The following is a 13,630-nucleotide window of genomic DNA, read 5'->3' as shown; positions in this document are numbered from 1 at the left end:
AAATCCATCTGGAGGCCTGGAACGCACGGAAACGGCCGCCCCCGATTACCACGCCCCCATGATGCCACACGTTCCAGCGCGCAAGCCTATTGGCCAGTCTGCCTGCCTCACGCGCTCCTCGATTATGGAATAGACCATTTGTAGCCGGCTGCAGGGGAGAGCGCTGTCTTTTCTGTTCCTGTACGATGAAGCAGATTAGAGCTTTAATAATTAAGTTGTGACAGGTTCAGTTCCAGTTTTATTAAATGGATATTCCCCTCACTGCTTGTCTGTACATCATGTAACCTTGTGCATATTTACAGCCGACAAGTGCTAACCCCCCTATGTGTAAAAGATGAAGTGGTCCATGGGTGAAGTTTGGGAGAAGGAAGATTGAGGAGAGAGTGTGCTGTCAGATTGGCATCCATAGAGAATAATAGGAGGAGGCATCATGCAGTCCATGCGCTGGCTGCCGCTGGAGGCCAATCCAGATGTAAGTGGTGGGTGCCATTGTCCTCTCACTGTGTGCCACCATTGTAGGCAGGTGACATTCTGTTTGTTTCCTTGCAGGTTATGAACCAGGTGAGTGAGAATGCACTTTACCTTCCATAGTGGGGCTAGTAATGGGGCTGAAGAATGGAGACCTGAGCGGTGGAGTAAGTATGGTCTGGACAGGGGTGTGTATATATATATAATGTATCATGGCAGCAGATCTGAGGTCCGAATGACTTGCTGGGTAGCGTGGGTGTAACATCTATGGGTGTAGCAGATCTGGTTACTCATCACTGTGAGGATCCACTGGCTGCGCCTGCATACATGATTACAGTGAAACCTTTCAGATGAGCGCCTGAAATCACACTGAATAGTAGTCATCTATGGGATTAGTCTTCTCTGAGAAGATGGCCACTATACGTAATATATGGTGGTGGCTACTATACGTAATATATGGTGGAACTAAAAGTCAGCCCAGGTGGTCTCTTGCCTAGTACTCCACACTAACCTGAGTTTCCTACCCTATGGTTCCCAATTCTGGACCCCGTAGGCACTCTGATTTACTATGAGTAAGGGCTCATGCACACAATTGTATGTAGCTTGTGGTCCGCAAAACACGGATCCATGTTACAGCCGTATTTTTGCAGATCCATTGTAACAATGCCTGTCCTTGTCCGCAAAACGGACACGGATAGGCCATGTTCTATTTTTTTTGCGGAGTGGACTTGCTGACATACGGATAGGGAATGCACACAGTCATTTCCATTTTTTTATGCTGCCCCATTGAAATTAATGGTTCTGCATATGGGCTGCAAAAAAATACGGAACGGACACCGACAAAAAATACGTTCATGTGCATGAGCCCTAAAGGTCCCTTTACATGGGACGCCAGAGCAGCAGATTGTCAGCAATCTCCTCCACAGTATAGGGAGTACTGCTGGCTAATTCCATCTCTCATCCCCATAAGGACTAGTTGTCTGCCGGCATCAGACGGTGTTTGCACAGCATGATCTGCTGCTGGTAAACAACGTTTGTGTGTACACAAAAGATCAGAGGCTTGTTCATTGGGTAATCGGCGGAACATTTACACTGCCGGATAATCGCTAACAAGTGCTCCTATGAACGCTTATTTGCGATTATCTTTCGGATTCTCTGCCCTTGTAAAGGGCCCTTATACAGGGTAAACATGTAGACAGAGAGGGGGGCTATTTATCGAGACCGGTGTTTTCTTTACCGGTCTTGATTTCCCCTGTACAGCCAGAGGATGCCCCTAATTTATGTCTAGTCATAGATTTGGCGCATTCTCCAGCAGGCTGTGAGTCAGAATGAAATCTTTGGCAGTCTCCTAGCTGTGGTAGATTTGTCTTCATGCCAGCGAGGGTCCTCTCCTTCCCCACTCTCGGCATACCTTCTTTTTGGCGAGGATGACGTGAAAATGCCATCTGCAAGAAAATGTAGTTGCAGCTGTTTAAAAAGTCACAAACACAGGGGACTTGTCACGACAGGTTCCACAGTTACAAACGGCTATGGTTTACCCTGAAACGCTGCAGTGCCTAAAAAAGGAGCCAGGAATGAGGAGAAGATATATGGGGCAGGTCCCTGTAGAGTATCCATGACCACCTTCTTACACACAAATATGGAGAGACCTGTCACACGAGCTGGGGAGCTGCCCTCGTGACTCTTCTTCCTGGTACCAGCTCGGTTTTTAGGGTCTGTTCACATTAAGTTTTTGTTGTACATTTAACAAATTTGTTGGGGGGGGGGGGGGGGGTAGCAAAAGCATAGTACACTGCACATTTCAATCCTGCACAGTCCAGCAGAAAACATAAATTTTAAGATGAGTTTTATATAATGGAGCCCTATAGTGACGGATGTCACGGTGTAACATCAGTCTGGTATGTTATGGGCATTATATTAACCATGGGGTAAAACCGGGATGTACCTAAGCTATGTTTTCTCAAAAATGCAGCAGCCATTTGTAACCAGGGTAATCATGAAGCTCCTGATGGGTTCCTTTTAATTTTTAGCTTTTTCCGATGCCCTCTCCTGGGCACAACGGATTTAACAATACATGCACCAGAGACTCACTTTACACCTGAAATCTACTCCAGCTCCTGGCGCACGGACAGCAGGAGAGGCGACACAGTTATTTAGGGGCATGCCTCCTAATAAATATGGGGCATCTCACTCCAGCGCAGGGCAAATTAAGACACTACACCAGTCCTCCTAAATCTCCCCCTATATGTTTTATTTCTACACCATGCGCAAGATCTATATCTGTCGATTAATGAAAGAAGTTCAAAGAGGGTTATACAAGACCTAAAACTTGTCTTTATTTGACATAATATCCCGCAAAGAGTAACTTTGTATTGTACTTGTAGTTCCGACTGTACAGCATTGGCCTTATAGCCACTTGGTTCACATGATGCGCTCCCCGCTTTGTTGCACCTCTGTATGCATGGAGAGCGCATGCACTGGCAATACACAGTTCTGCGCATGCACCCAGTGCAAGATTTGATTGGCCAAACAGTCCAAAACCAATCGGCAGCTGTCTTTTCTCTTGAATGCATTTGGGGAACATTGGGGAACACAGCACCATGGGTCTATGCCCAGCTGCCACTAGGAGGCTGACACTAGAAGTAAAAAGTGTTGGCTCCTCCTATCTGGTGCAGTGTTGGCTCCTCCTATCAGATGCAGGAGCAAACCAGTTTTTTTCTAGTGTGTATAGGAGGCAGACACGACCTTTTCCTGCAGGTCTTGCTGCTATTTTGTTTTTATTTTTTCTTTCTTTTCCTCTTTATGCAGGTTTTTTCTCCTGCTGCAGGGGGTGCTCCATCGTGGGCTGCCACTTTAGTTGCACCCTCTACGGGCGTGTACTTCAGTACCGCTGGTCACCCAGTCCCCATTACTGCCGCCGCAGTGGCTTGCCAGCATTCCAACGGGCCCCGTGTTGAGTCTGCTGATGGGGTGACCCTGCTGCGCCTGAAGATGTCAGAGGGGAGGCAAGCTTCCCCTCTCCCCCCTCTCGACCACTGATCCCTTCTACCTTGGCCAGGGTGTCTGTTCATGGGGCTTAGGGACGCATGTGCTGGACATATGGGCCTTCAATCCTGCCTCCCGTTCGGTCCCCCTTTTTCTTTGTGGTCTCCTGGGTGCCACTTCCTCGCTGGGGTCCTCATCTCATTTCTTCCCGGGCTTCGGCCCGACTCCTCCTCCTCACTCCTCCTATCACGGCTAGGCGCGGTCTTTTCCTCTGGAGGGGCAGTTTCTTCTGCTGCTGAGAAGGAGAAGAGGATCCATCTTGCAGCTAAGGGCCTGACCGCCATTCAGAGTGTTCCTGTTCTCCCTTCGCTGCTTCTGCGCATCGTGGGGCACAGCACCTGGGGCCTGGTAGGATAGCCTCTCTGGCTAAACATTTCTTTTCTTTTTTGCCATCATGTCCTCTGCTAGTACGGACCCTAAAGCCCGGGTGCCTATTGGGGTGGCTATTTTTTATGCTTGCTCTAAGTGCAGTAAGGCTTTTCCTTCCCCGCAACCTAACTCGCTCTGAGCGCAGTGCGTTGCTCCCATGCCCCCTACTGACGTCCTGCCCCCCGCTTGCCTGCTCAAATTGTGGCAGTCTCTGCCCCTTACAGGGACTATGTCCCGCTCATCCACAGCGTCCTCTGGTCATTCCCTGGACAAGTCTGAGGCAGGCGAAGTCTCGTCTTCTGCCGCTCCTGGGGACACCTCTGACTCCACTTCTGTATCAGAGCAGAGTTCTACTTTATCTGCGGCCATGCAGGACCTCATTAAGGCGGTTAGAAACACTCTGCATGTGCAGGAGGGTACTCCCTCCTCTTCTCAGGATCCTGTGTCCTTCGGCCATTCCAAGCGTTCCGTGTTGGTTTTTCCTAACCACCCGGACCTCGACGCACTCCTGGCCAAGGAGTGGCGTCAGCCTAATAAGCGCCTGCAGATCTCTAAGGGTTCGGACGCTCTGTTTCCTTTCAGTGCAGAATCCGTGAACCTCTGGTCAGTCCCACCTCAGGTGGCCTGTTCCCTTGGCTGATGCGGCTTCCTTGTTGCATCCCACTGACAAGAAGATTGATTCCTTGGCTAAGACCGTTTTTTCTAGCGGCAGGCTCCGCTGTTTAGCCTGTTTTTGCCGCCTCCTGGGTCGCCGTGGTCTGGGACAAGCAGCTCATCCGTTTGCTGCCGGATTCTGCTCCAGGTGAGGTTTTCAATCTTGCCTCTCAGCTTCTCCAGGCTACCCGGTACCTACAGTCATGTGAAAAAATTAGGACACCCTTTGAAAGCATGTGGTTTTTTGTAACATTTTTAATAAATGGTTATTTCATCTCCGTTTCAACAATACAGAGAGATTAAAGTAATCCGACTAAACAAAGAAAACTGAAGAAAAGTCTTTTCAAGATCTTCTGTAAATGTCATTCTACAAAAATGCCTATTCTAACTGAGGAAAAAGATAGGACACCCTTGCCCCTAATAGCGAGTGTTACCTCCTTTGGCTGAAATAACTGCAGTGAGACGGTTCTTGTAGCCATCTACCAGTCTTCGACATCGGTCTGAGGAAATTTTACCCCACTCCTCAATGCAGAACTTTTTCAGCTGTGAGATGTTTGAGGGGTTTCTTGCACGTACAGCCCTTTTCAAGTCACCCCACAGCATCTCAATGGGATTCAAATCTGGACTTTGACTTGGCCATTCCAGGACTCTCCATTTCTTCTTTTTCAGCCAATCTTTGGTTGATTTACTAGTATGTTTTGGGTCATTGTCATGTTGCATGGTCCAGTTCCGCTTCTGCTTTAATTTTCTAACTGATGGTCTCACATGTTCTTCAAGCACCTTCTGATACACAGTAGAATTCATCGTGGATTCTATGATGGTGAGCTGACCAGGTCCTGCTGCAGCAAAGCAGCCCCAAACCATGACACTTCCACCTCCATGCTTCACAGTTGGTATGAGGTTCTTTTCTTGGAATGCTGTGTTTGGTTTACGCCAAACATGTCCTCTGCTGTTGTGTCCAAATAATTCAATTTTGGACTCATCTGTCCAAAGAACATTATTCCAGAAGTCCTGGTCTTTGTCAACTTTATCTCTGGCAAATGTCAGTCTGGCCTCGATGTTTCTCTTGGAAAGCAAAGGTTTCCTCCTTGCACACCTCCCATGCAAGTTAAACTTGTACAGTCTCTTTCTGATTGTAGAGGCATGTACTTCTACATCAACAGTAGCCAGAGCCTGCTGTAGTTCTCGAGATGACACTTTAGGGTTTTTGGAGACCTCTTTTTGCATCTTGCGGTCTGCTCTTGGGGTGAACTTGCTGGGGCGACCAGTCCTGGGCATGTTGGCAGTTGTTTTGAAAGCCCTCCACTTGTAGACTATCTTCCGGACAGTGGAATGGCTGATTTCAAAATCTTTTGAGATCTTTTTAAATCCCTTCCCAGACTCATAGGCTGCTACAATCTTTTTTCTGAAGTCCTCTGACAGCTCTTTTGCTCTCACCATGGTGCTCACTCTCACTTCAACAGTCAGGAGCACACCAAACTAAATGTCTGAGGTTTAAATAGGGCAAGCCTCATTCAACATGCAGAGTAACGATCTACTAATTATGTGCACCTGGTGTGATATACCTGTGTGAGATCTGAGCCAATTTAAGAGGGAATACATGTGAGGGTGTCCTATCTTTTTCCTCAGTTAGAATAGGCATTTTTGTAGAATGACATTTACAGAAGATCTTGAAAAGACTTTTCTTCAGTTTTCTTTGTTTAGTTGGATTACTTTAATCTCTCTGTATTGTTGAAACGGAGATGAAATAACCATTTATTAAAAATGTTACAAAAAACCACATGCTTTCAAAGGGTGTCCTAATTTTTTCACATGACTGTATGTGATGTCGACCTGGAATCGGCTCGCCGGTCTACCAGGGCGGCTGCTAACTCTGTGGCCATCCGCCGTACGGTCTGGCTCCGTTCATGGGCGGCAGATGTGGCTTCCAAAAAGGCGTTGATCTCTCTCTCCCTTTTCAGGGTGAAAAACTGTTTGGGAAACGTCTGGTGGAGCTTATTTCAGAGGCCACGGGAGGAAAAAGCTCCCTCCTCCCCCAGAACCGACATCGCCCTCCCTTGGCGACTTCAAGTTCCAAAAATTTTCGCTCCTTTCGGGACTTCCACCCGCTCGGACAAGAAGTCGGGGGGCCTTCCTTCAAGGCCAGGCCTGCCTGGCATTCTCGCCCCAAGCCTTCAAAGCCCCAGTCTGCAAAAACCTATTTTGCATGGCTGCGCTTTACTTCATGTGGGGGGCCGCTTGCTCGACTTCCAGGAGTCGTGGCGTGCAAGCGTGGACGACGCATGGGTCTTGGAGATCGTTTCCTCTGGTTACAGGATAGAGTTTTTCACTCTTCCTTCTGGTCGGTTTTCATGTCGCGTCCCCCCAAGTCTCCCGTAAAGGCGGCAGATTTTTTACGGGCCATTCATTCCCTTCAATCCCTCGTTGTGATAGTTCCAGTCCCAGATTCGGAACGCTTCCAGGGATTTTATTCAAATCTTTTTACGGTACCCAAGAAGGACGGCTCCCTCCGCCTTATTCTGGATCTGAAGGCGCTCAACCGCCTTGTTCGGACCTGGCACTTCCGCATGGAGTCGCTAAGGTCGGTGATTGCCTCCCTGGAGGAGGGCGAATTTTTGTCGTCCATCGACATATAGGATGCATACCTCGATATTCCCATTGCCGTGGCCCATCACGGTGGGTTCTCTGCATTTCCAGTTTGTGGCTCTGCCCTTCGGCTTAGCGTCCGCCCCAAGGGTCTTCACGAAGGTCCTGGCCCCTCTTATCGCTCTGCACTCGGGGGGGGGGGGGGTTGTGGCAGTGATTCCCTACCTGGACGGCCTGTTGGTGAAGGCTCCATCTCTGGAGGACAACCTGGCCAGCCTCCGTATCACCCTGTCTGTCCTGTCTCAGTTCAGGTGGTTGGTCAACTATCCTAAGTCCTCCCTGGTTCCCCGCCAGAGAATGGATTTCCTGGGCATGACCTTAGACACTCGCCTTTGTCGAGTGTTCCTTCACCAGGACAAAGTGGTGGCTCTCTGAGATGCAGTGGGTTCGCCTTCGCAAGCCGTCCCCTCTACCTCTTCGGACGTGCATGCGGCTTTTGGGCCGGATGGTTGCCTCCCATTTGCGCAATTCCATTCCAGACCTCTTCAGCTGGCGATCCTATCCAGCTGGGCCTCGACCGTCTGGTTCGTCTTCCCCTTCTTGTCCAAAAGGAGTTGTGCTGGTGGCTTCTACCTCGCACACTATCTCTGGGCAAGTCCTTTCTTCCCCCTCGTTGGCGGGTGATCTCCACGGACGCCAGCCTGACGGGGTGGGGAGCCGTCTTCGGGTCCCTCTCTGCTCAGGGCCTGTGGTCAGCAGCGGAATCCTCCCTGCACATCAATATTCTGGAGCTCAGGGCGATCTTTCTGGCTCTCTCTCATTGGACACACCTTCTCTCCGGTCTTCCGGTCCGAATCCAACTCCACTGCGGTGGCGTACCTGAATCATCAGGGGGGCACCAGAAGTGTGAGGGTCATGGAAGAGGCATCACGCATACTTCGGTGGGTGGAGTCCTTTGTTCCGGTCCTCTCTGCAGTCCACATTCCGGGGGTCGACAATTGGGCAGCAGACTCACTCAGTCGCCAAAGCCCCGACCCGGGCGAGTAGTCTCTTCACCAAAAGGTGTTTCTTCGTCTGTGTCAACGTTGGGGCACGCCGGACATAGACCTTTTCGCCTCCCGTCTCAACCACAAGGTACCGTATTACTTTGCGAGGTCCCGGGACCCTCAGGCGCTGGCCTCAGATGCTCTGGTCCTTCCTTGGTCCCAGTTCAGTCTCTTGTACCTCTTTCCTCCCATTCCGCTCCTTCCCAGGGTTCTCAAGCGCCTGAAGTCGACCCGGGTTCCGGCGATTCTGGTGGCCCCAGACTGGCCTCGCCGTCCATGGTACGCGGATCTTCTGTTCCTACTCGCAGACACGCCGTGGCGTCTCCCTCTATGTCCCGACCTCCTTTCCCAAGGTCCGCTACTCCACCCGAGTTTACATCAGCTGCATTTAACGGCGTGGCTGTTGAGGCTGAGGTTCCGTGGTCTCTCAGAGTCTGTTATTCAGACTATGCTCCACGCATGCCCCAGTCTTCCAGAATTTATCATCGTACCTGGAAGACTTATTTTACCTGGTGTGACGCTGCTCAGTTTCACCCTCTCTACCTTTCTATTCCCAGAGTCTTGTCTTTCCTTCAGGCGGGCTTTGACAAGGGCCTTCGGCTGGCCTATCTCAAGGGTCAGATTTCGGCCCTATCTGTTCTTTTCCAGAAACCCCTGGCTTCTGGCTTCTCACCGCCAAGTGAGAACCTTTCTGCAGGGGGTCGCTTACCGCTTTCCGCCTTTTCTTCCTCCTGTGGAACCGTGGGACTTGAACATTGTCCTGGATGCTCTTCAGGCCTCTCCTTTTGAGCCTTTACAGGATATTTCTCTTTCCTTTTGTCTCATTTAAGGTCGCCTTTCTTATGGTGATTACTTCTATTCGCAGAGTTTCTGAACTTGCTGCGCTCTCTTGCAGATCCCCTTTCTTGGTGTTTCATCAGGATAAGGTGGTTCTGCGTCCGGTCCCTTCCTTCCTCCCTAAGGTGGTGTCCTCATTCCACATTAATGAGGAGATTGTTCTTCCGTCCTTTTGTCCTAACCCCTCTCATCCTAGGGTGCGTTCTCTTCACCGTTTTGATGTTGTTAAGGCTCTTCGCCTCTATCTTCCGACGGTCGGACCCCCTCTTTGTGGTCCCTGAGGATCCTCGCAAGGGCCCTGCAAGCTTCCAAGGCCACTATATCCCGTTGGATTAGGTCGGCAGTTAAGGAGGCCTATGTTGCGAAGGGTCGTGTTCCTCCCTTTCGGTTGACCGCTCATTCCACTAGGGCGGTCGGGGGCTTCTTGGGCGGTTAGACATCAGGCCTCAGCTTCCCAGGTCTGCAAGGCCGCCACCTGGGCCTCTGTCCATATGTTTTCCAAATTTTATCACATCCACTCCTTGGCTTCTGCTGATGCCAGTTTAGGTCGCAGGGTTCTGCAAGCAGCGGTGAGTTAGTTGCGTTGCATGGCTGTTTTTCTGCCCTCCCTTGTGGACTGCTTTAGGACGTCCCATGGTGCTGTGTCCCCCAATGCATTCAAGAGAACTGGATTTTTGTACTCACCGTAAAATCCTTTTCTTGTAGGATGCATTGGGGGACACAGATCCCACCCTTTGTGGCTAAGTTTTTTCTGTTGGTCCTCTCTGGTTTAGGACTTGTTGGCTTACAGTTTTATCTTGGCTCCTACTGCTTTTCTACCTACTGGTTTGCTCCTGCATCTGGAGTGGGTATAGTCCAGATAGGAGGAGCCAACACTTTTTACTTCTAGTGTCAGCCTCCAAGTGGCATATACCCATGGCACTGTGTCCCCCAATGCATCCTACGAGAAAAGGATTTTACGGTGAATATAAAAATCCAGTTTTGCGTGCCTGTGGCTGAGTATTGCATTTCTACTATTTGCCACAACATCAAAACTTATCAGGGGCGGACCTGGATGTTAAAGTGGCCCTGGAAAAAAAAATAACCTAACAGTGGCCCATGTTGTACGTGGGCCGACAGAAATAGGCATGGTCAGCAATACCGTAGTGCGGAACAAAATGCCACAGGGTAGAACAAAATACTGCCACAGTATGAAACTGTATCACCATCCTGAGGATGGCAGTACAGATAAATTCAGGAGAGCACATGAGTTCCAGCATTAATGAACCCTGAGACTACCAGATCCTCATGCACCCGGCTGGCGGCCATGAGGAGAACTTGGGCAGCCCCCAGGGCATCGGCCCAGCGGGAGATTTACCTGTAGGGTCTTTGGCCAGTCCGCCCCTGAAATTCATGCAGTAAAATATGTAGTGACTGCTGTATCGGTGGAGCTTGCCGGGGTAGGACATGGGACAGTTTTTTTTTGGTCTTGTATAACCCCTTTAAGCCTAGAAGATGAAAATCTACCCTGACCTACCTCTTCTCACAGCTGACTGTTTTCTGTATTGGTACAGCTGCCATCCTCTGAGCTAAACAGCCTGCACTACAGGTAATATATTCCACCTCCACTGATAGGATCTGAGCTGTGAGCAGGACCAGGTCAGGAGCATTTATTAGGATCCATGACTTTTCATCCCATAATTTATACCCTGTTTCTCATTAATGGCATTGGGGGACACAGTACCATGGGTATATGCCCAGCTACCACTAGGAGGCACTAGACATCAAAAAGGTTGGCTCCGCACAGGTGGGCTACTATACCCTCTCCACAGCACTAGGTTATTCAGTCTAAGTCTAGTGTCTGTAGGAGGCAGACATGACCTGCTCTTTTTCCGCAGGTCTTGCTGCTTTTTTATTGTTTTATTTTTATTCTTTTTTTTTTTCTCTCTTCTGCAGGTCTCGGCCTGCTGCAGGATGGGGCTCCATCGTGGATTTCCACTTTAGTTGCCCCCCTGCGGGCGCGTACTCAGGTACCTTGCCGGTCACCCAGTCCCCCATTACTGCATCCGCAGTGGCATGCCGGCATTCCCACGGTCCCCGTGTTGAGTCTGCCGATGGGGTGACCCTGCGGCGCCCGAAGACGTCTGACAGTGAGTATCTTCCCCAGTCCCTGTCCTGCCCCAAGGCTTTGGGGTCCCCAGGTTAGTTCCCTCTGTGGCCTGGGGGTGGTTTACCTTAGCCAGCGTTCTGGGTGCCTTCTACCCCCCTGTTTCCCGGGCTCCCTCCCTGGCCCTTCCAGCTACTTTAGTCCCCAGCTTTTGCCGGGACTAGGCCGCGTTTTCTCCTGGCCTGTCCAAGGGCCCTGGGTGGGTGCTTCCTTTGTCTGTCTGGTTTTAAGTCTGCACTACACAGCCGTATTCTCCCCTATTGGTAGAGTACCTGTACGGCCTCCATATACTGTAGCATTCCCAATGCTGTAGCTATGTTCCACACTCATTATAATGGGCGCCATGCAGCCACATTACTCCTATTATAGGCGGAGTATTTGCAGTATCTCCAGGAGCTATGCCCTATTGGTACAATCTTCGGCTCATACGGCTACTGGTTCTGTTCTGTGATGGCCAATCATGTGGCCCCCCCCATTCACGTGGAGTGATGTTTCCATCTCCTGATGCTGTATTCATCACTCTTTTCTGTTTCTAGCATACATGGCATACCTGGTATCCATATGTCTCCCCCCTTCCTGGGCAGAGTAGAGTTGCTTTGTTAGTTTCAGTATACTGCCAGGTGCTGTACCAGGCCCTCTAGTCATCTCTTTGTCTCTGTACTAGGAATGAATTTTCCTCATTGCCTGACGCACTTTTTAACAAGACTTCCCAGTCCTGTTATACACCAGACAACTGCTCTCCTGCTCGGATTGTTCTTTGTCTACCCTGTAAAGTACTACTGCATACTGCACAGCCACGTTACCCCATTTCATGATGGAGTACTCGCATTGTTATTACTGCTTCTTTGTTTTCTATTCACAGAGTTACATGGCACAGTCCTGGCAGAGTACAGGGATCACCACAGGATGTTCTATCCTGCAGGAGTACGCAGCGTTGGGAGTACCAGCTGCTACTGCAGTTTTGGGTCATCACTGGATGTTCTCCACCATACAGAATCTCTCTGGGTGGTCAAGGACAAATGCCTTCGCTGGACGTCCTCTCCGATATGTCTGTGACAGGACTAGTGAGTGCCACACACCTACCTGTGGGTGGACTTATCTGCTGCTGCTCTGGTATCGGACATGGTCCCGTAGTTCTTCCTTGGTCCGGGTGTTCTTGGTACTACCTTCATGTTCTCTGTTGTGCTGCATGACAAAAGGGCCGTTCCCTTGGGCCTGGCCATTGTCTGCACCTGTCAGTTCCTTCCCTGGGGGTTTCATTGCGCTCTGCCGGTAGCTGATTTTCTACAGGTCATTGTAGACTCCCCCGGCTTCCCCTGCTGACTTCTGCATCCTTTCTGACATATGGATGTTTGGCGATTCTTTTACCAAATCCAGGCTGCCGTACTTGCCCTTTCTGGGACAGTGTTACACAGTTTGCTAGTCACTACACTTGGAATGGTTGGTCACCCTCGGCCGATGTTTTTTACTAGATTTTTCTGGCTATTGTTGTCCTTAGGTGGTCCAGTTCTCCGGACCTTTCTTGGGCCCCTGACTGGGTAATCCTGCTCAGAGTCTCTGATTCCACTCATTCATAGACCATCTAGCTGGCCGCTCCCTTCTGGGGAAGCTTCCCATGACATTCTGACAGCACAGGTTCAGTATGACAGCTGCTTCTTTGGGCCCGGTTTGGTCCTTTTCCCTCCTGGGTCCTCATAGGCTTGTTGCCCTCTTGAGACTGTAACATCTCTTTCCATTCCCAATTGTTTTAGTGCTATGGTTTGCAGTTTACATTGTATTGGTCACTTTTGGGACGGAGTCTTTCCTCTTTTGGAGATCTTTTTCTCCTTAGGCTGTTTGGAGTCCTCTTCTACTCCAATATCTCTCAGTCCAGTGGTCTCAGCTTGTCTTTCCAAGTCCTGCGACTGGTTCTTTTTTTCCCTGGGACTTTAGTTGGCCAGGGATATCTTTGGTATTACATTTCACAGCGATATTATGTCTTTCAGTGGCTTGTTCCTCGCTTCCTCTATAGGGGAAGCAGGTCTTTACATTCCCTTCTCCTGACCATTCCCTAGGACCCCCCTCTCCCGGGGGTTGACAGTTTTTTCTCTAGCAGGAAGGGGTTCCCTCCTTCTCATAGGTGTTTCTTTTCCCCCCGTTCCTTGCTGTGAAAGGAGGCTCGCTCCCTTCCCTTGTGAGTCTTGTTATGATTTCTCTCAAGCGTTTAGCCTCCAGTGCGTCAACTTACGTCCTTCCATATGCAGAGCGCTAGGTCGTTACCAACAGATGTTGCTGTGCTTCTCTCCTGTTTCCTCAGGGGGAGCCTTGGTTCTTCTAGATCCTTCCTCGGGCTCTCTAGTGCACTCTTGGTCCACTGTTGGTTCTCGTGCAGGACGTCTAGCCCTGTTCCTTATCTTCTAGCGCTTTATTTTTCCCACCTTGGGTGGAGTTGGCTAGAGTTTCTCCTGGTCCTGTTTGTTCACGTGGTTTTTCTGCACCT

At 50.1% G+C, this 13,630-nt stretch overlaps 1 protein-coding gene across 1 annotated transcript in view; it reads left to right on the top strand.

Annotated features, from left to right (window-relative positions):
• The first annotated feature begins 325 nt into the window (after positions 1-325).
• Positions 326-13,630, top strand: part of UCHL3 (ubiquitin C-terminal hydrolase L3) — a 76,900-nt gene continuing 63,595 nt past the window's right edge. The window contains exons 1-2 of the mRNA XM_040425344.1: positions 326-472; positions 550-561. Of these exons, the coding sequence (XP_040281278.1) occupies positions 431-472; positions 550-561 (54 nt within the window). The 5' untranslated portion in view covers positions 326-430. The remainder of the gene's footprint in view (positions 473-549; positions 562-13,630) is intronic.

This window comes from Bufo bufo, chromosome 3 (genome assembly GCF_905171765.1).
Source record: "Bufo bufo chromosome 3, aBufBuf1.1, whole genome shotgun sequence".
Lineage (NCBI taxonomy): Eukaryota > Metazoa > Chordata > Amphibia > Anura > Bufonidae > Bufo > Bufo bufo.
This window is presented reverse-complemented; position numbering and strand designations above follow the sequence as displayed.